The sequence below is a fragment of the Passer domesticus genome, chromosome 16 (genome assembly GCF_036417665.1).
Source record: "Passer domesticus isolate bPasDom1 chromosome 16, bPasDom1.hap1, whole genome shotgun sequence".
Classification (NCBI taxonomy): domain Eukaryota; kingdom Metazoa; phylum Chordata; class Aves; order Passeriformes; family Passeridae; genus Passer; species Passer domesticus.
In genome coordinates this window covers 12,610,326-12,633,160 of record NC_087489.1, presented here as the reverse complement: position 1 = coordinate 12,633,160, position 22,835 = coordinate 12,610,326, and the positions used below count along the sequence as shown (strand labels likewise).

The following is a 22,835-nucleotide window of genomic DNA, read 5'->3' as shown; positions in this document are numbered from 1 at the left end:
GTCCCCACACACTGCAAGTCCTGTCAGAGCAGCTGCCGTTTTCTCACCCTCTGAGCCAGCAAAGATGAAGCTCTCTCGGCCTTAATTGTAGGCCCTTAACCTTCTGCTCCCACTTTGCTGGAGACCACGGGGCTGAGCTCAATTGGATTCTCCACTTGGGAAATATCTGAAGCACTTGCCATGTTTCTGTGACGGAAAGCCTCCAGCCGGGAGCCCGGTGCTGGAGTGCCGCTGAAGGGCCGCCTGATGCTGCCGCCGCAGAAGTGGTGTACAAAACTGGCTCGAGTGGCTTTGCAGAGGCAGTGGAGCGATGTATAAGCATCGTTACACTGTACCTTAGGCCAGGATTGGTTATTCAGTGAGAATAAGTTGAAATGCTTCTTTCTCCAAAGGCATTGTGAAAACGTCTTTGAGGTTTTACACAGTTTGAGTGACTTAACATTTAATCTTGTGTACCCTTCTAGACTAGTAATTTCCAGCCATCAAACATTTTATAAAACCCACTTACTTTGAATACTCTATCATATGCCAGTGCAGACGATAAATTTGGAGCTTTACATCTAAATATTAGCTCTGCATTGCAGGGTACAGTACACTGCACAGGGACTGCAGCCCAATGTGGTCCAGATCCTGTTAAACTGAATTATCAAACACTCATCAAAGCCCTAAACCAAGTGGTGGCTTTCCTTGTCTGTGGAAGTAACCCAGGACAACTGGCATTTGTGAAATATCTGTAACACAGACAGCAGCCCACACCAGTGGCCTTTGAGCAGCACCCTCCGATGAGGTGGGGTTATCAGACCTCATCCTCAGAGACATCAACTGAAAATCCCATAAACACCCTTGACAACAACCACTCCTATCCACAGTTCTGTAAAATCTTAAATGCAAAAATAATACAATATGTTTACACTTAACAACTGCAGCTTAGTCATAACTATTCTACTGCTTGGAATCAACACAAATCCAAAGCAATTATTTAAGGCTGAATATCTATTCCAGCAATTTAATGCTGATATTTTGGTTAGACACCACATTATTCATCATCCACAAATCCACGGGTTCTCAAAATTAAAGAACGGGATGCAGAGTACACAATATATTCACATAATTAGGCTGCTGGCAACTGTGGCAAGAGATTTTACTTCTTACACTTTTCTAGATCTTTTCAAGTTGCTCTATATACTGTGCAATTATGATAGTTGAAGGGCACTGTAGGAAAAAAAGTTGTTATAATAATATGCCATCCTTTAGGTTGTTTTAATGAGGTTTTCTGCACTTCAGCAGACATCAGCTTCTAAGAGCTGTCCTGCCTTGCACTTCTGCATTATTAATACCAGCACCATCCATGCAGCTACAGTAAAGGTCTGTCATTATTTCCATTATTAACCGATATTTCCAAGGATTTATAGCTCAAATGCAGAATAGCCCTTCAGTTCATTTTTTGCTGAATTTAAAGGAACCACTTGGATCAGCAATCTATGAATTCAGCCAGTTTCTGAGCAGGTTTTGACACACTAGAGGTTAACAGCTCCATAATGGCCATTATGGTGTGTTGTGTGAACAGTCTCCACTTACTGCTGCTGCTGCATTCTCTATCTCTAGCTGCAATCAAGCTTCTACCCACTCCTCTGGGAGTCTGATTCTTTCTAACACATCAACATCCTGCATGAAAAGTCTATCAGGAAAGAATAGAGATGTATTTTATATTTTAAGTCATAATTATACTTTTGGTGGGTAAACGTTCAAAATGAATTATTGTTTGTTAGGGGTATTTCATAAGGAGCAAAAGGAATTTAATGTAAGCACATTTTCTTGTGCTAAAGTAACATTACATAAAGAAACAAAATTCAGCCACAAAATTGCAGATAAATTACTGATAAGAATCTACCAGTGCATGAAAGTGAATACATGGACAAGTAAAAGCCTCAATCAGCAGAGTAAATTTCCTTGGCTGCACTAAGGAAACACAGCAAACTTTGTTCTGATCTGTGGTTTTCCACCCAAGTATAAACAGTGCAGCTGATTTTTTAAAGTAAAATACTGGGTTATCTGTTCAGATTGCCAGCCTTAAATCTGAATAATGTCTTTTATAATATTTAAGATGTTTACTGTGTTTTAGGTGGAGCTGACTTTTTTAAAAGCTCCATTACCATATACATAAAGCATATTTGACCTTGAATTAGTTCAAGGTTTGCTTCCCTTACTGTGTTTCAGAAACTCACTTTGGATGACTGCAGAGGCTGTTTATCCATCCTCTCTGGTGATGCTTTGCACCTCCATCACAGGTTCTAAACTGCACTCCTCTGATGCCAATGGAAGGATTGCCATCAATTTAACAGGGCTTGGAATTAGGCCCAGAGCAGATAACTATGTGAAGCAATGACAGTGGGATTTATTTACACATTTCTGACCTGTCCACAAACTGTAGAGTAAATCAGGAATGCTGCAGTGCACTTGAAAGAGAAAAAGAAAAAATAAAGAGACCAAAGCATAAATAGGTTCAGATTTAACCTCCAATGCTCATAATTGTTTCATTTATGACACTCTGCCTTGTAGCTGAAACCTCCATTCTTCTCCAGAACATGAACTCCTGTTAGTCTAGGAGAAAACCCAGTCTTTGTTGTGACTTATTTTGACAGCTTTAATATCATTTTCCACCTGGCATCTGGAAAGTTTTCCATTTTCACTTTCCACCAATGTCTCACTTTTGTTTCCAAGTATGTGTCGCGTTCACACCGCACCTGTCAGCGGTGTGTGTGCCTTAGCACCAGGCTGCAAACACACATGCCTCCCCTTTCCTCCTACCCCAGGGACAATCACTACCTTCAGCACCTCTTTTGCAGTGAGATATTGCCCCTCTTAATAATGACAGCACCAGATAACCTCCTTCACACCATCACCTGCTTCAGAGAAAGCGGAGATACTTTTACAATCTCCTAATTCATCTGGCTCTTTTAAATATTGCTCAGGTCTTGAAGCTGTCACTAAATGGTTGAAGTATTTTTGCTGTATTTTCTGATGCTCCTCGTTTCTTTGGTGTCCCACTTTCACAAATATGAAGCATTTCTTCAGAGACCACCAAAAACCTTAATTAAAAAAAAAAAAGCACATCAGCTAATGAGTGAGATAAAAAGTTTATGTTCTTTTTGATGCTGTTCTAAGCAACTGAATCTTGCAGATTCAGAATTGAGTCAGTGCTTCAGTGCTGGCCTGGAATATTCTCAGGAGAAAATATACAGTTTGATCACTTGGAAAAAAGAATATTATTATTTTTTTATTTTTTCCCCCAGTCCTCTGGTTCAGAGATGGAAGCTACAGTTTATTTTAGCAGACATCAGTTAGGATTTAGATCTGACTTGGGTTTCTTGCCTGCCCCAAAGAACACAATTCTCTGCTCCCTATTGCTACAGTCATATAAAAAGCTAGTCAGACCTCAGACCCAGGAACATCAGAACATGCAGTCCTACTTGTTTCCTTGCTGAATCCCCAAAGCAGAGAGAAGATGGGAGCACAGCACAGCAAAGCCAGATGGAAATCATGCTGGAGGGTATTGATTGACTAGTGTCTAGGCAGGCTATAAATTACCACTTCTCATGCAAAGAGGAGGGTGAGCAGAGCTGCAGAGCTGTCTCAGGGCACAGTGCTTGGACTGTGCTGTTCATGCAGGATCAGCTAAATTTGGGTTTTGCCTAAGGCTCGGGGAAAGCCAGGCTTTGCTCTCTCTCCAATGCTCATCTTGACTTGTAGGAGACAAATAATTTCTGTAAATATGAGTGATTCTTGCAGCAGAACAAAAGCAACCCCTATTAAGTCAAAAGACTTAATGCTTTCAAGTATTGTCTATGCTCTTAAAATCCTGCTCCATACTGTAAATTATTATAATTATATAGCATGACAAAAAACCAAGACTAATAGAGTACAGATGTGGGATATATAAAAGAGGAAGTATTTAGCATAAGCTTATTGGAGCTGAAAGTACCAGGGATGATTGATTGCTTAGACACAAGTCAGGGAAGTGGTCTAAAAATTATTAACCATAATTGCAATTTGTCTATTAACTGTTTCATCTAACATTATGATATATTTAGAAACAGTCCTACCATCCACTAATACACAATTTGCTCCTTGTGGCAAACAGCAGAGCTGCGTGCCCGGATCTGTTTGCAAGAAGGATGTTTATTGGGAAGCATGTCACTTATTCCATTTCAAAAGTCATTAGTGTGGTTATACAGTTAACTACACCTCAGTGACTTCCACTGTTTTTACAGAATACTCTTTAATCCAACAGATAGCAAAGAAAGTTTTTAGTACAACTCGCCTTAGTTAGTTATTACAGGTTTCTGCTGCTGTTTGTGCAAGGGTGGAAGAGTTAAAAGTTTAAAAGGCAGAAAGTTTTCCTCTTGTTTTGACTAAACTAGGGGAAACGTGCTGGAGCTGTGCAGAATTTGATTGCCAAACACAGATAGAAGATACACAGTGAGAAAAGATAGTAAAGGTTTAACCCAGCTGATGTAAGAAACAAACTCCAAGGATGCCCATGTTTCCTTCTTTTATCGCACTGTTAATCTTTAATCAGGAAAACAGTTCTGAGAACAGCTCTTTGTGCACAGCTGAACAGACACCACAACTTGGAAGTTAATAGGATCACTGAAGAATGAGACTATTAAATTATTTTCCTGATAAATCTGTGAGTGAGATGTACAAACCCAGAGGAGTTCAAATTCTGCTTCCACGTGGACGTGCAGCAAGTACAGGTTAAACCTTGCAAAATCAGCAGTAAGGAGGTGGTTGATGGGTTCAGAAGAGCAGTGGGTTCCTGTGCACGTATTTTCCAGCTCAGATGACAAATCCTCTTGGGCATTAAACTTTCTGAGGAGTCCAAATCAACGTCTTAATTAAAAAAATCTAAAGAAATCAAGAAAATTTAAGGGAGTATTTAGCAACTTGTATATTGATGTCACTTCACTGAACAGCAGGTGGTGTAGTCTGTGATATTTATCAGCAGAAACACCTTAAATCTTAGTTTTTTGCACTGCTACAATATTGAACCATCACTTAAAGTCCACAACCAGATAGTCCCAGGCCTCTCCATCAGGAACTGGTAATGGAAATATGGTATAGCAGGCTTAGTTGTACATCTTTTCTGCTCCTGTAAGAAACAAAGCCAACCTTATAGTCCTTGTAACTTAAACATCAAGGTGAGGCAGTGTCTAGAAAGCAGATGAGAATACCTGGGTGACACATTTTGTGAATCACAGTTATTACTCCATTCAGAGCTGCCTCTACAAACTGAAAGTCTCTTTATCTGTCATTCATATCCATCTTTTGTTTAAGGCTTTCTGGGCAGAGAACTTCTATGCTGCACCTAAAATAAAAAGGTACTTAGTGCTATTTAGAGCAAATATCTGATCTTTCCAAGGTTAGCAAGTGCATGGGGTTTTTAAGTTTTTTTGCAGAATGCAAATTGGTTGCTGTTCATTTGTACATAGTGGTTTAAGCACACAAGTAAGAAACTTCTCTTTACATAAACAGTATTCATATGCATAAATATCATCCTGAATCAGTAAATTTGGAGACATTTACAGATGGTCAGTCAAAGATGCACATATAGCAGTCAGAATTTTGTCTTCCTAAAAGCATAAGAAAAAAAAGCACGATATCAAGGGTCCAGTTGAAGTCCTGATCTCTTTACTGAGTGTTGTTTGTAGAAATAATCATAATTGTGGCATTTGTAGGAACCATTTACCCTGACCAAACAAAAGTGCCTGTACATTGAAAAAATCCCATTGTTGTCCCCTGATGTTGCCTTATGCCTGTTAGAATGGTGCTAAGCAGAAGTGTACAGTATGTAGGATTTCTTACCTGACCTGTTAATACTTACATAAGAGTTTTCCAGTAAACAGAGGATTCATTGCAGGGATTATTGGTTTTTGTGCAATGTTGATTTTCCTCCAGCTGCCAGGTTCAAGAACCAAAAGGTATGTAGTGCTTGACATAGGCACTTTTGCCTTCTGACCTTTAGATGTAGCTTGGCTTTCATTTCTGCATAATCAGCTTTTCTATCCTGTTGTTGGGCTTTTAGTGTTATAAAATGCTTGAAATATTAATCAAAGCTGTTTTCCTGGGGAAAAAGTATAGAACAAACCTCACTTGAAACAGAAGACACAGTGCAGCCCAAGATGCTGCTTTTGTGTTGCTATTGAAGGAGAAAACAGTTTATAGTAAATGCTTTTCATTTCAAGTAAGAACTTACTATTTGCATTACAGTAACCTAGAGAGAACCCAGCAGGGGTGGTCTGTGGCACAGACAAAAATGAGAAAATATAATAATGATGTTTAATTAGGTTTTAAGTTTCTCTAACTAGCAGCTATCAACCAAACTAGGAGAAGTAGAGCTGGGTAACCCTGAAAGGACAACTGCCAGCACAGTGCTGCTAGCAGGCAAAGCATCGCGGAGAAATAAGGAACGGCGTGCAAGAGGAAGGAGTCAGGGGAGCCAGGGCTGTCCCATCCTAGAGAAAATAAATAAAATTAGAATATAAAAATTTCGTTAGGCCTGAGGAGATGAAGTCTCTGTAAAAAGGCACAGGTAGCAGAACATCAGTCGTCCACAGGAAGCAGAAATTCTTGAACAAGAGGTGCTTGAACTCATGTGCAAGGATTTGTCTGTTCCCTACTCAAGTAGGAAGCAGGAAGTCCTTGACAGCTGCAAGCACACCTTTACTGTGGTAAAGAGATTTCACTCCAGCAAGGGTAACCATTTTTATTTGCAAACTGGATTTGGAGCCATCTGGGCTTTGTGGAACTGAGCAGAGCAGGTGCTGAAAGGTAAAGGGAAACACAAACCTTTTGCTGACTGTTTTTCACTCTGGTTAGTATGGTCTGTCCCATTCTCTCCTGGCTGTGGTTCTGCTGTTCATCCAGCAAAAAAACCCTGCATTAACCATGCAAAAATCATAATTCTGTTGTGGCTAGGGTAAAGTTAGTCAAAGTCTTAGTGGGCCCAAACTCTCCATATGGCTGAGATCTTCTGCAGTAGATGAGAAGGGCTCCCAGTCTAACAGAATTACACATACCTGGCCACTGGTTAGGTACCAGTGGCTACAGAGCCCATTACTCACATACTCACACTGATCCTCGATAGGGTGCTTTTAAAAAAATAACGGGATTCCTTTAGGGAAGAGTCCCCAGGTTAGAGTCACAGCTCAAGTAATGGCTCCAGAGGAGTGACTGCTTATCAAAGTTAAAATTACATGTCTTAATCTCATCTCCAGAGCTGAGCCTGTAAAAGTGAGCTTAAAAATAAAGTAATGACAATAACAATAATAACTATTTTATCTGCCAAAGCAGAACAACAAGCAAGAAAGCAGTGTGCCCATGGTGTAATGTCAGCCTTGGCATGTACTGTGGCACAACCAAGACTTTTCTTAAAATATAGCTCAGGATTGAGCACTTGAGCTGATACTAAACAAAGCATCAAAAGTTGGTGACTTTGTTTAGAGACTTTAAACATGCAACAGTGCATCTTCCTGACTGCTGAAATTTGCTTCCATTTGTTTTGAGAAATGTCTGTTGTCGAGCTGAAAATGCTGGACAGGCTAATGGAAATACAGTCTAATTGTGATAAATCTGGGTATTTTTTTCCACTCCTCTGCCATCAGAACAAGCCACTTCATTTTGAACATGGGCCAGAAAAATTACATTGCCTTTTGTAGGGATCCACAAACAGCGTATTTTACAATCTGCCCAATCCTATATGGATTAGGGCTGGAAAGGAGGTGAGCAGGAGGTGAAGCGCTGTGCCCCCAGTTTGCTGCTGCCTGTTGTGGCAGAGGCTCAGTGTCCCAGCTCACGCAGCACACACGGAGGGGAGCGTGCAGCACACGTGGCAGGGCCCCCAGCCCTCCTGCAGGTGGGTCAGTGCTGCAGAGCTGCCTGCAGGAGAGGGGCTGTGGGGTGGAAATGCCGCCCGGCGGGTCTGGAACAAGCCCTTGGCTCGCTCTCAGGCTCTTTTGCAACTGCAGGCAATTTGCACGGTTCACGTTTTCTTTTGGAAATTGAGAGAACGATCCCTGCCCTGCTCTCTCTGGCTGCCCTTGGGTCTGGACTCTGTGGCATCCAGGCCAGCAGCTGTCAGAGTGTGCTCAGTGTCAGCTGAGCAGAACACCAAAGAAATAACAATCCAGAGGCTCTTCCGTTAGTAGAACAGCGCAGAGAATCTTTAAAAAACCTACAGTTTTATAGCAGAATACCCAAGTGACAAACTCCTTAGAGGTGACAATATGTAGGAGAATTAGCAATGGGAGGGAAGTGGAATTTCTGAGTATTATTATATGCCATTAACAACTTTCAGATCTACTGTGAGTGCTTTGTTGCACCTTGGTTTGTAGTGATGTGTTAAGCTTCCTAATGACACTTTTTCTGAGCATCTAAAAACCTTTACATTTATTGAGTTCTAGTAAGTCTGTAGAACCTGAAGTGCTCCAAAACTTCTGTTTTGAGCAACCTGAATAGCATCCATCAAAGCAAACATCCTAAAACCTCTCCTTTCAAGGCACTTGTTGAACACTGTCATCTTGAAATGTCAGATTCACACACATTTAAATGATTTGACAGCTTCCAAGAAGGCACCTGATAAGCATCACATTCAAGTGTCAAGAAGCACAGAGAAAAAGTGCCAAAAAAAGTTCAATCAGAAGAAATCGTATCAGCTATTAGATGAGCATTATAATGCAGTTACTACTAAAAAAGGCTTCTCATTTAAATGGAAAATAAACTTTACATTCAAGATAACTCTTTTTTAAAAGGCCTTACATTTCCCCATACTACCTACCATGTTTGGCATTAGTGGAATCTTCCAGAAACTGAATCCAGACAGCAGCACCCACTGGTACTGGGTGACACCTCAAGACCACTGTAACTGAGCCATTGGAAGTGCTGCATCTGGGTTTTTGTGTGGGAAACAGTGGGTGTTATGAGAATTCACTGTCTTCACATAAAACCTTTAATGCCTTCTGTTGGCTTTCTGAAAGCTGAATCTCTAAATGAGAAGATTCTTGAAAAAAATCCTGGCCTTGATTTGCATATGCTCCAGTTATTTCACTGCACCAAATACTATGTGTGTTTTATATAGGGGCTTGAGGCTTACTGTGTGTTTGTGATATGCTTTGAGATCCTCTGATGGGAGGTGTTACCTAAATACAAGTAATTTGATGCTGAAGTGTCTAGAATTCCCAGTGGACATCTGTACTCGAGCCCTGCTGCCATCACAAATGAAAAACATTTGGAATCCTTAATGTGATTTTTAATGGACATATGTTCATAACACAGTGCCACCAATTTGGCATATTTAGTGTCTTCTCAAGAGAAGCCCACAGTTTGTATAGCAAGATTGTGGGAGGTTAGGATTGCAGTGTTAGAAAATTTGCACAACACCTGCCTGACTGTAATTTAATTGGCAGAAATTAATGCTCTGGGTTTAGGAATTTTTTTCCTCCTCTCAAAACCTAGAGACACCAGGACTGATTCTGCTGTATTACACTGTAGTATGTAAGATTTTATTCTGATTTTACTTGTGCTGAAATATGATAATTTCCTGGTCTACTGTCTTCCTGACAACTGAACATTGCTGGCTTACTCTCAGTTATTTCTATGTACACTGACTTACCTGGCCAGCAAAAAGCACTCAGTATTTTTGTACTTTTCTGAAAAAGGGCTCTGCTTAGTATTACTAAAGGTTATGCTCCATTTTATTTTTAATGAAAGTACTTTATGACATGTTTTAAAAGGAAAATATTTTTGATCAGCTCCACCAACACCACAGTATGTGGAGTCTAAAGACAAGCAACAGCTTTGCCATAATCAAATTGGTTTTGGATTTTATCTTTGCTTACATCACAGCCCTATCTGGAGCATTCTTTAGCACCTCTTATCCCACCAGATTTTTGTTTTCCTTTTCGGGAATGTTTGGCCTTGCCATGCATCAAGGACAGCCCCTCTTACCTCACTGTTTTCTTCCCTTATTTACAAAACACAATAAAAGGCTTTGCAGAGGAGATAGAGGATACAGTCCCAGGGGGTCTTCCTGCATTGGGAGAGCCAGCCCTGCAGTGTTTTAGACCTGCAGGTGGGAAGGTGAGATACAATCCTGATCCCTGCCAGCCTGGCTTTTTGGGGCTTGCAAGTCACTGCTGGCTGTCCCAGCAAGAACCTTGCTGGGAACATCCAGCTGCCTCACAAACCTGAGCAACAGCTGGCTTGTGAACACCCTTTATACAAGATAAGTCAATTTTGTTGCTTTTCACAACTCCCTGAAACTTAGCTGGGAATCCCAGATTTCCTGTTCTGCAAACTACCAGTGACAACCATGGTAGGAACCCCATCAATACAAAAAAGCCACAAGTTGGCACAAATGCATCACCTTATCCAGGGTCCAGATGCTTTGCTAAGACTGGGTTTAAATAGAAGGAGAGGAAATGGCAGCAGGGTTGTTTCTACAGTTCTGTTTGTCTGAAATACTTCAGTCTTCACACACCCAGACTGCATGGACAAATAGACGTGAGGACCACCTTTCTTTATGGTCACAATTGTCTAAAATAGAATAGGGGAAGCTAAAGACAGGCCTGCAGAAAGAGAGACAAGAGCTCAAAGTGCCTGAGATGACACTCAAGTGTCTGATATCACACTGAGATAACCCTCAGAATTATAAGAGTAATAGTGCCTGTTGATATCAGATAGTGCCACAACTGAAACAGATACAGACTCAAGTCTGTGAACACACACACACAGTGAACTTCACCCACAGAACAACAGTGTGCAGCCCCAGCCCACAGCAGTTCTGTGCTTTTGCTCTGAGTACTAATTTAGGGATGGGTTAATATTTTATGACCTCGCCCCCATAGAACTCCCACTAAAATAAGACATAATATGTGAAAGAGAAGGTTAATTATTGAGACAGTTGCCGCTCTGCCTCTTCTGAGGTTGTAGCAATAGGAAATAACTGTTTAGTTTGCAAGAGCCTAAAACAAGCCATAAACAAAAACTCCCTTGCCTGCACTGAAGGAACCCCAACACTTAGATTTATATTGCTAGGGATTTTTTTAGAACTGCATAGACAAAAATAAGAGCTGTGGGCCTTACGTAGTGGTTATTCAGGCCTGTCAGTGCTCACTGTTGAACTTTATACCCAGATCAGGCAATGTTCCCAAGGTGAGTAAACACTCCTTGGACGAGCCTCCACTTCACAGCCAGCTAGTGACCATCTGCCTACAAAATGTGCCAGCTGCACTTTGCCTCTGTGCATGACCTCCGTGTTCCTGGTTCCAGAAACTCTTTGTACTCAACCTTTCCCACACGCCGAGAAGTTATGACGTTTTTGATTTCAAAGCCAAAATGGATCAAAGTTTGGTTAAACTGCTAAATTTTGTAACTTCTTCAAAACAGCAAACCCAGGGGCTAAGAATCTCCGCTTTCAGCATTCATTAATCAAGCCTGTTAAATGATTACCCCACCAGGGCTGCTTTGTTGACAACTCTGCATGATGACAATGTCAGTGGCACTGTCCCAAGACACATCCAGTGGTGATGTAAAGGACAAGCCTCCTTCACCTCAACTGGTGGGATGGACACTACCATGAAGCATATTTAAGGAAGGAGGTGCATCCTTGGAAACCAGCAATTTCAAGAGAGCTCCAAAGCAAGTGAAACGGGCTCAACTGAAAGGTACAGCAAAATCCTCTCTGGAATCCAGCTCCAGCTTCCATAGACAGTAAGTAAAATGGCCTCTATTTTTTCCACCTTAAATTAGTAGAATGGTCTCTATTTTTTCCACCTTAAATTAGTAGAATGGCCTCTTGAAATTAGCAGTGATCCAAGTTCCCTACCTTGATTTTAAAGCAGTACATAATCTAGTCCATTGCAAATTCTTTGTGTTTTATGTTGTTAGGCTTTGTGACGCTGGTTAGAACGTAACTAAGCTAACACACCTAATCTATTTGATTTTAGATTGTGATCAGTATTTTACAGCCATCAACGAGATCCACAACAGCTTCAACAATGCCCCCACAGCTGAAAGCCGATATGAACGTCATGCCCAAGGTTGTGCAGGGGGATTGGGAGAGTCTCTCTCCAGAAGCCAGGGATTTCATCGAGACCAACGCCAAGCTGTGCCAGCCTGAGTGCATCCACATCTGCGATGGCTCGGAGGAAGAGAACAAGAAAATTCTGGACATCATGGTAGAACAAGGCATGATCAAGAAGCTGAACAAGTATGAGAACTGGTGAGTAGCCTAAATGAAGTCAAGTATCATCTCACAATTGGAAAATTCATTTTCTGTCCTGTTTACTTAAAAAACTTCTTATAACTCTCCACTATTTGCTTTCCATGAACATTTTGGAACTTTAGCTTACATAGGTGAAATACTCAGGAAAAGCAAACTTTTTCCTCTAAAAATTAGCATAAAGCATATTATTCAGTTGGACTATCATCTGTACATTTTCTCTATTGATTAGTTACATCAGGGAACTGAAATAATGTCATGAGACTTAAGCAATTTATCATTAGGAACGGCTAAATATTATTGAGCAGATCTTCTTTTGAAGAATTCTACTATTTTAGCCAATTAGTTTATTCATCACATACTTTTTTGTGGCATTCAAATAGGTCTGTGGGTGTTCAAATATTATTCAGTACAGGCATTATTCAAATCGTGCCGATGAGCTTTGACTCTAATGTATTCTGCAAATACTTTTTTCAAATATTTCATAATTTCTCCCAACTAACTGAACGTGAAAGGAGAATATTAACAACAAGTGCATACTCGAGAATTACGTGCCAACCACGAGATCTTCATGGGAGAAATCTGCAAAGACTTTTGAATAACTAAGTGCAGGAATTTGGCAATCTGTTTGCAGACTATTTGGGAGAGAAAAGGGCAAGATTCACCAGATAAATTATTCATTGTTAATTATATGCTTAGCTGTAGTGATGATGGTTATGACAGCCCAACTAGAACATTTTTATACTCGTGGAAAATTTCGATGCACAGAGGTGAAAATGTAAAACAATCTCCTCTCTCGTAAATAGATGGCAAAAAAATTCCTTAGAGGGGGGAAAGAATCCCCTTTAATGAACTCCTTCACTTTTAATGATCATGCTTATACTCAGTATTTCCTTTGTGATGCCTCTAATTTAAGGGACTATGCCAATCCACTAAGCTGGGTTCTGATCCCTCTGGCACTTATACCAACACTTAAACTACTTTGCTTGGCATCCACTTAGCTTGAGGCATCATTTTGTGGTCCCCCTACAAAAAAACTTCACACTGATGATAATGAGAATTAAACAAGATTAACTTTCCCTGAAAGTTAGCAACAGAAAATAAGGCTGAGATAAGAGGCAAAGGAGTATTAACATGTAACAAGAATTTCCTAGGCCATATACTTTTTTATTATTACTGGAAAGTCTTAAAGCAATTTTTATGAGAGAATATATCTGACTGATTTTTGATATTACCTATTATACTGCTTTGTCACTAATTTTTGCCTTACAAAGCATTGTTTTAGCAGCCTTTTGTGCTAAAGTAGACCCACAGAAGGGTAAAAATGCTATATTGATAATTAAAGTCTAATTTCCTGTTTTTTGCTGAAATGCAGCTGGTTGGCTCTCACTGACCCAAGAGATGTGGCAAGAATTGAGAGCAAAACTGTCATCATCACTCAAGAGCAGAGAGATACCACTCCAATCCCTAAAACTGGAACAAGCCAGCTGGGCCGCTGGATGTCTGAGGAAGATTTTGAGAAAGCCTTCAACACCAGGTTCCCAGGCTGCATGCAAGGTAGGCAAGAAAAAGATAATTGACAGTGAATTTTCAGCAATGCTGAGACACTTGTACTGTTGCAAATTACTGTAATCTTTAAAGAACAGTTTGAGCTGAAGATTTAGCTTTATACCCCCAATAGTCACTTCACTGGTTTCGTGCAGATTTTTACCACAGAACTAAATATCTGGGCAAGGACAGTCCTCAGTCTCTTTCCAGCACTCTTGTTTTCCTAAAGAGTGGCAAAGTACAAAAATTTGTATGACTTGGTTCAGGAAGTCACACAGCAACTGAGGAACAGATAGGACGTGAGATGAGAATGAAGGAACCCCCATCCACAGCAATAATTTCAGATTCAGGGATTTACACCAACAGAGAACTTGGCCTTCACCTCCCCTTACTCCTGGCTAGACAATCTGTCTGAACTGCTGCTTTCAGCATTGAAGATAAAACTTCTTGCTACACAATTAGACAAACAGAAAGCTGCAGCTCTTTAAACACCATCAGAAGCTGTCACAAGACAAACAGCTTTTAAAAGGCTGAGAAACAACCTCCATATTTATAAAGGTTACTTCAAATGTTCCTTGTTTTGCTCTTGGCCACATCTTGCTACTCCCTGTTTTCCAGGACGCACGATGTATGTCATCCCCTTCAGCATGGGGCCTATTGGGTCACCTTTGTCCAAGATTGGGATCGAGCTGACGGATTCACCCTATGTGGTGGCCAGCATGAGGATCATGACACGGATAGGAACAGATGTTTTGAAAGCCCTGGGCAATGGGGAGTTTGTAAAGTGCCTTCACTCAGTTGGATGCCCTCTGCCGCTAAAAGGTAAGAGCCATTAAAAACTCCTGGAACCATAAAAAACCCCAGGAGCCATACAAAACCCCTGGAAATGCCCAGGGCTGTGCTTTGGAGCTGGGTGTGTGTCCTCAGCACGTGGGACACCCTCACCACAGAAGCCCAGGGTGGTTCTGTAACAGCACTAGGTTCAAACCTCAGTGAAAGGAATCAAAGCTCAGTGAGAGTTTGATGGAAAGGAGATCATTATCCCTAGTACTTACCAGGGATTTCCTTGAAGCATATGCTCTGGGTTGCTGTCAGAGGCTCGATGCTGATGAAACAACAGTGTGATCAGGCATGGAAATTGCTGCATTCATGACTACAACATTCTGTTCTGCAGAGCCATTAATCAACAACTGGCCGTGCAACCCGGAGCTGACGCTGATTGCTCATCTCCCGGATCGCAGGGAGATCATTTCCTTTGGCAGCGGCTACGGAGGAAACTCCTTGCTGGGGAAGAAATGCTTTGCTCTCCGGATTGCCAGCAGACTGGCCAAAGAGGAGGGCTGGCTGGCAGAGCACATGCTGGTAAAAATCCATGCTGTTAAATCTTGTGTGTTGGAGCAGCCGTTAAACCCCAAATTAGAGCCACATAAATCCACCACCCGCCTGGCCATCAATGGAATTAGTCTCATATGGATGGTCCTGTAACTTTAGATAGGAATCTGTCATGTGCCAGGCTCATGAGGAATACAAAACTGCTTGCAAGGCCAAGTACTAAACATTTAAAATAGGACCTGTCATGGCTTAAAACAAGCAAGATTTGGAACTTCTGAGAGTGACTTCTGGTAGGCAGACCAGGTACTTGAGCAGAGCTGAACATCATCACTGAGCCAAATTATAAAGAGATCTGTGCACTCAAAAACCTGCAAATCTCAGATTTTCTAAGGGAGTTCTGCTGTGCAACCTTCCAGGCTTCAATTTCTGCTGTCCTTTAAACATTCTACCACCATAAAATACCACTGAAAAAAAAGAATTTCAAAGTGCCTAAGAGAACAGCCTTAGAAAAAAATATCTGTAGTCTTTGAGAAAAGCAGAAATATCCATGCACAAAGTGCTTTCCTTTTACTCCACTTGTGCAGCCAAAATAATATTGCCTGGTTTTCTTCTGTCTCGACAGAGAAACACAGCAAAATAAATCAGCAGAGTAAAAATAAATTTTTATCATATACAGACCTAATTTTTTTTAAATATAAGAATTTCTTACAGATATTCTAATGGCAAGAACTGACTCTCTGATTTAAAAAATACAGCTTGAGTTATTTGTCAACAATATTATGTGGTGTTTCTTCTGTAGGAACAAATGAGCCTAATTAAATATTTTATCATTTCCACTTGCTGGAGACAATCTCCAAAACAAAAAGTGCAAGAAAAAAAGGCTGTGTTTAACAGTTGCATTAATTTTTCAATAGATCCTGGGAATTACCAATCCAGAAGGTAAAAAGAAGTACTTTGCTGCAGCATTCCCTAGTGCATGTGGAAAAACTAACTTGGCCATGATGAACCCAAGCCTGCCAGGATGGAAAATTGAGTGTGTGGGTGATGACATTGCCTGGATGAAATTTGATGAACAAGGTATGGGAATTAAATTGGAATGTTTTACAGGTTGCTGTAGGTGCAGTAAGACATGCTCCAAACTTCTGGATAGAATTAAATCAGCATAGTTTACTTATATTTTATCATTTAACTTCCAGGCAACTTAAGGGCAATCAATCCTGAAAATGGCTTTTTTGGTGTCGCCCCTGGAACCTCAGTCAAAACAAACCCCAATGCTATTAAAACCATATTCAAGAACACCATCTTTACCAACGTGGCAGAAACCAGTGATGGAGGTGTTTACTGGGAGGGCATTGATGAGCCCCTGCCAGCTGGAGTGACAGTGACCTCGTGGAAGAACAAGGATTGGACCCCAGACAACGGTACTTGGCCCACACCATGGCCCTCTGTTTGGAATTAATGAACAAATTCAAGTTAATTCTGCCATCATGACCTGTTTGTTGTGTTCTGTGCAGGAGAACCTTGTGCTCACCCCAACTCCAGGTTCTGCTCCCCAGCCAGGCAGTGCCCCATCATGGATCCTGCGTGGGAGTCTCCCGAAGGCGTGCCCATCGAAGGGATCATTTTTGGGGGCCGCAGACCAGCTGGTAAGAAAGAGATGCAGCAGCCACCTTTCCAGGCCGAAGTGCTGGCCACAGAAGGGTTGACACACAGCTGGGCATAGCCACAGGTTTTGCTTTCACAGCTGCAAAAGCCAGGAAATAACCACGTTAGTCCAATTCCTCTGTGTTAGCCTTTGGCACACACGCTCCCAGCCACTGGTGTTTCAGTGTCTGAGTTGTTTGATGTTAACACAAACCAGGTAATAATAATAATAATAATAATAAAGGGCTGGAGGGAGGTCAGGACCCACTGACATGGGTAGCAGACACAGAAAATTGCTGCATTGGACTCAATTTGCCTGTAGTTTAAGTAGTTCAGTTTGCAAATGGTTAGAGAAATGAATCAGTTTTAGATAGTTTAAAAAAAATAATTAAAATAAATTGTTCTGCTAATGGTCATCTAAAGTTGGAAAAGAAATAGAAGTAATGCTAGGTCTGAGTCTAATAGGACCACAGGATCAGATTCTATTTCCACCATCTGCTGGAGATTCTGGTGTCCCAGATATCTCCCACTGGATATGTTCAGTAATCAGTAGCCAGTTTTGAAAACATTCATTTAAACTTCTTTGCTGTAAGAGAGCAGGAAATGAACTGAGCACAAAACCCCAAGAAAAATTAGAATACATTATCCAGTAACATGCATTCAGCACTATGTCAGATAGCAAAACCTGTCATAGAAATGTTTCTGGACCTCTAATTACTGAAGTGATTTTGTTCTTTATAGGTGTCCCTCTTGTATATGAGGCCTTTAACTGGAAGCATGGAGTATTTGTAGGAGCAGCCATGAGATCTGAAGCAACAGCAGCTGCTGAGCACAAAGGTAAATCAAAATTTAATCTGCCTACCTGTATTAAAAGCAGGCCCCTCTGGACTGCCTGCCCTCTCCTTCCCCCTGCTCTTTCACATTTCAGTCTTGGCAGCTAATTTTGCAACCTGTGCATTTTCACAATAGAAAATATTTGTATTGGAATTAACAGCCAAATTCTCTGTAAAAGTCAAATTAAGCAAAATAATCCCTTAGGTGGCAAGCATACAGAACAGGATGCAGGCACAGGGTTGCCAGAAGCCTTGACAGGGAGTTCTTGTTACAGTCTGGGATAAACAAATTTAAATTTTCTCTTCTGCTAGAGCTCAACATAAATGCATGAGTGATAGCCATCTCTTGAGAATCTTCATTTAAGCTGTTTGACCTGAGATTTAAGAAATTTAATAATGAAAATTAATTTCATTTGTACCTTTTGTGCATCAAGGATAATGCTTGTGTTGTTTCTTAAAGCTCACAAGGGTGGTGAAGGGATCATGGGTAAACCCTGGGAGGATCTGAATCTTTGTGCTTTAGAATAAATGTGCTATTTGTTCCCTCACCTTCTCCATCTGTGTTTCAAACAGGCAAAGTCATTATGCACGATCCATTTGCCATGAGGCCTTTCTTTGGCTACAACTTTGGCAAATACTTGGCCCACTGGCTGAGCATGGCCCATCGTCCTGCTGCAAAACTACCCAGGATCTTCCACGTTAATTGGTTCCGGAAAGACAGCCAAGGGAGATTCCTGTGGCCTGGCTTCGGAGAGAATTCCCGTGTGCTGGAGTGGATGTTCAACAGAATTGAAGGGAAAGCCTCTGCCAAACCAACTGCCATAGGTTACATCCCCACTGATGCTGCTTTGAACTTGAAGGGTTTGGAAGATGTCAACCTGACCGAACTGTTTGATATCTCAAAAGAGTTCTGGGAAAAGGAGGTAGAAGAAATCAAGCAATACTTTGAAGTGCAAGTTAATGCTGACCTTCCCTACGAAATAGAAAGGGAATTGCTTGCCTTAGAGATGAGGATAAAACAGCTGTGAGCTGATCAACCCACAATTATTTATCAATTCGCACACACTAAGACAAGGCAAACACATTTTACCAAATCACCACTGGAAGCATAACAGCACACTGATGGGCAGGGGGTTATAATGAAAGTAGGTCATAGCTTAGTTAGGATATAGATGCAGAGACATTCTAGAAATAACTCCAGACCTAATGATTTATAACTACATCGGTTGTTGTGAATAGGTGAGCAGCTGTGGGAGTGCACGTGCACAGGGTCTGAAACCTCTGTTCTGTCACTTACGTGCACACAGAGCCATGATGGGTGTAAATTATTTGCCTAGTTCTGCATGTACAATCCAAACCAATCCAGCCTTCAAGTTGTAGCACATTGTTTCCATCACAGAAACCTCTGGAGTCCCAGACTCCACTGGAAAGAGGAGAGAAAATTAGATGCTGTATATATGTATTACCTAAACATATTTCATGTCTTAAATACTTTTTAGAAAAATGAAGTTGTAACTATCAGAGTGAAAGATGACTTTATATTACTAATGCATATTTAAGATATTGCTATTATATATTACTCATGTTCCTGTGATTTCCAGATGTTTTGAATGGCTTGTTCTTAAACTATAAAATAAATGTTTATACAAAATATTACCTCATTTCCAGTATTCTTGCTGTTTATAAACTGCATGCACATAAATTGAGGCTCCTGTCAATACCACAGCACAGGCAGAGATGCACATGTGGAAGTTAGATGTTGACTGGAGCTGATCTGCTACTCCTGAGCCAACTAGTTTAAGCCACATACTGTCTTTGCAACTTCGATTCAAGCCAAAGGAATGATCCAAAAATTATGATACCAGCTGTGAGCAGTCATCCAGATGGTGACACACTCTCCATAACTGGGCATTGTTAGTTACTGCAGGCATTTATAAAATAAACTACCCTCTAGGAAAGCCCCATATTAGGACCTTGCTCATTTGTTAAAGTCATAGGATTTGTCCCTGTTCCACAGCACCTTGGCTTTTGCAAGAGTAACGAGCAAAACTGTTGAAGTAAAGACAATTTGGGAAAAAGTTTTCCAGATTTTTTGGGACGCCTAAAGCCTTAGAGCTCAATGAAAATCAGGGCAGGAACCTGTGTTGGCTTCCTTGTAGAGCCAAGACACTAAAACCAGCCCATGTTCTCCCAATTAGAGGTGTCATTTATGTGCTTCCCACATCCCTGGCAGGTATCCTGCTTTTTCACTTTGAATGCTTGATCTCCCAAAACATATTGCAAATATTTGCTTAGCAAAAAGAAAATCACTTACATTGTGTAATAAGCCTTTTTACAGACTTGCTTCCTTGCAGAGCAAACAGTGCCAGGGCTGGTCAACAACTGCCCTTCAGAGTTTGCTAGGAGAGGTCACACAATCTGAAAAGGCTCTAAATTGCCCCCTGACCCCATGTTTAAGACTTAACACAAACATTATCAGTTCTGAAGTGAATAATAGAGCCCAAGTTAAATGCATAGGTCACACAAAGAACAGGCAATGGAAAGCTGTGATGGAAGTGGAGGAGAGTGGTGCAGCCTCTGTGGAGGTGATCAAAACCACATCTGCATCTCTTATAGGGTCACCTCTATGTGTCCTCTTGAATGGGCTCCAGATTAACAGAAAAATAAAGGTGGAAGACAGTAAATAAGTCAGAGGAAGTGAGCCAAGAAAGACTGGAATATACACTCAGATTCAAGCATTACTGTCAAGTGTATAAAACAAAGCTGTTAATACAGTAATGCTATAAATAGCTGATGAACAGCCTGGGCCATCCACAGCTGGTGTGACAGTACTGGGCTGGTGTTTGGATACGTCTGAGGAAGAACAAGGAGAGCTGGGAAAATCTGTCATGGTGATCTCAGAGAGTTATGGCCAGTTACAGCCTCAGGGTTTCTTATGGGCCTCGGGAGAGGATCCCAGCCCTGTGCAAACGTGTTCCAGGCACAGCTTGAAATGCTGCCCAGGAGATGTACAGAAGCTTGGGGCTTTCCAGAGCTCCTGCTCTGCCTTCCCAAACACAACCAGGCTCAAACGAGTGTTCCAAAGAAATGGCTCCTGCTTCCTGCCAGAGGAATCTGTGCCAGGGGCCCAAGCCCAGCAGGCATCTGGGCATGGGAAAACCAAGTGACACTTCTCCCATAAAATGCTGCTCCATGAGGAGGTACAGACACCATCCCTGAGGTCCTACAGCACACGCCCAGCTCTGGCAACGCCGCTGTTATAAAGTGCTAACTGCCTTGAGAACATCTTACCCGGCCCAAAGCACTGGCTCTCTGTTCTGACTGAACCCCTGATTTCTCCTCCTCACCCCAAGAAATCAGGGAATTTTCCTTCCTTTGAGCACCACTGCCCTCAGGTTCTGCTCTGGGTTTTTTTTCCATGTAACGCAACACAACCCGCGGACAGTGCCTATCACGAGCTCCTCTGGAAAAAAATATTTAAACCATTTGTGGTTCTCCTACTGCACACATTTTAACCACATGCACCTTTTCAAACACTGCGCACAGACACAGATCATTCCGGAAACCAGAAAATGGGGGAAAGAACCTGTTGTACTGTTAAGAACAAGAACAAGAAAATGAGTTTTTGCGTGAGTCATTCAACAGCTCCTTTGTATGTAAATATATCCTCAACCCATCAGCATCTATGGGGAGTACAATTTACATTTTGAATGATCAAAATGTTTAGTATTGGCAGAGAAAATGTTTAAAAAGGGAGAAGGTGGTGGTTTAAAATTTAGAAACTTAGTCAACTGTGCCAGATTATGATCTCAACTCTTCTCCCTCCAACAAATACTATGCTCCATAAAAACAAAATGCTTTTAAATTGAAATTTGGAAGTTCCCCTGATTTTCAAAAGAAAGAGGGGAAGGCAACAAATGCAATAAATTTCAACAAATTAGTAGAGAAATATAAAACTTGGCCTATTAAATGCAATTCAAAGAAGGGAAGCACAGGCAAGACTAACACGTGAAGTGTACAGAGCCATAACATTTGCAACAGCTGTGTTTGAAATGCACTTGGTATTCTGGGAAGTGAGAAACAAAATACTTTGTTAAAACACTTGTGGATGTACCGGTGGCTTAGAAGAAGAGAGACAAAATTAAAATCACAGTTTAACCATTAATGGTTTTGAGGATACAATCTCTGGTACCTCGTTTGTGCCGTGATTCACTGGACAAGAACATGGTGATGGATGCACCACATCCAGGGGAGGCTGTGCTCAACTGCCTTAAATTTAGCACAGTCCCAGGGGTAAGAGGTCTGGCTTCAGTGCCAAGTGCTCCTGTTAGCACAGATAAACCCAGAGCTCAGACCTAGACCTTGGCCCAGTCCTTGCACAGGTTGAGAAGCCTCCAAGCCCGATGCCATCCTTTGGACTCGTTTCTCATGTTTCAAGGTCAAGTTTTGACTGTGTTTTGTCTTGTTCCTTCAAATCCCCTTCTCAGATGTCAGTCTCAGCAGTAATTAGCTTGAGTATATAAGATATCCATGCACCTGGATTCTGTCAACATCATGAAGGTTAAACCAAATAAATAAATAAACCTGAAAAGCAGCGTCCAGCTTGCTGCAGAACTCATGTTGGAAAACAGTGTAACCCAACTTCAAACCTCTCACAATTCTGGGATGATATTTTCAGGAAAAGAAGCAAAATTCAGAGAAATGGCATTTGTGCTTTGGGAAATGCTGTTTTCCAAAAACCTTGGCTGCCATAGTAACATGATTTATTCCATACTTGCAGCAGTATAGTCAGTCAGCTCCCCAACTGAAAGACAATTATTGTAACTAGAGATGTACCTGGCTGGAAGACTGTGGGAATGCTGCTATGGATGGCAGAGCAGAGCACTCTAAACTCCAAATTAGTAATTGTTAGTGTTGATTGTGGAGGACATTTCTGGCAGAGGTTTAACCTCAGCAGTACAAAAGGGCACATTGGTCAAATGAGTGTTGGCAAATCCCCCTCACTGAGATTCCAAACCACGTCCTGCCCCATCTGTGTGTCCTTATGCAAAACAGCTAGGTAGGGAAAATGAGAAAGAAAAAAAAATCCCTAATTGCTATTGTACTCCTTTCCTGCATTCTGTAGCCACCATGGATATGTTGGCTGCAAAACTTTACCAGAGAAGGATTTTGAGAGCAAATTGCAGAATTCCACATAT

The 22,835-nt window shown here is 41.3% G+C and overlaps 1 protein-coding gene across 1 annotated transcript; it reads left to right on the top strand.

The window, feature by feature from the left end:
- Positions 1-11,395: 11,395 nt before the first annotated feature.
- Positions 11,396-19,293, top strand: PCK1 (phosphoenolpyruvate carboxykinase 1). Its single transcript, XM_064391412.1, has 10 exons — positions 11,396-11,769; positions 12,006-12,280; positions 13,656-13,837; positions 14,447-14,650; positions 15,003-15,190; positions 16,075-16,237; positions 16,357-16,581; positions 16,675-16,806; positions 17,546-17,641; positions 18,211-19,293. The coding sequence occupies exons 2-10, from the start codon at positions 12,057-12,059 to the stop codon at positions 18,663-18,665; spliced, it is 1,869 nt and encodes a 622-aa protein (XP_064247482.1). The 5' UTR covers positions 11,396-11,769; positions 12,006-12,056; the 3' UTR covers positions 18,666-19,293.
- Positions 19,294-22,835: the final 3,542 nt, after the last annotated feature.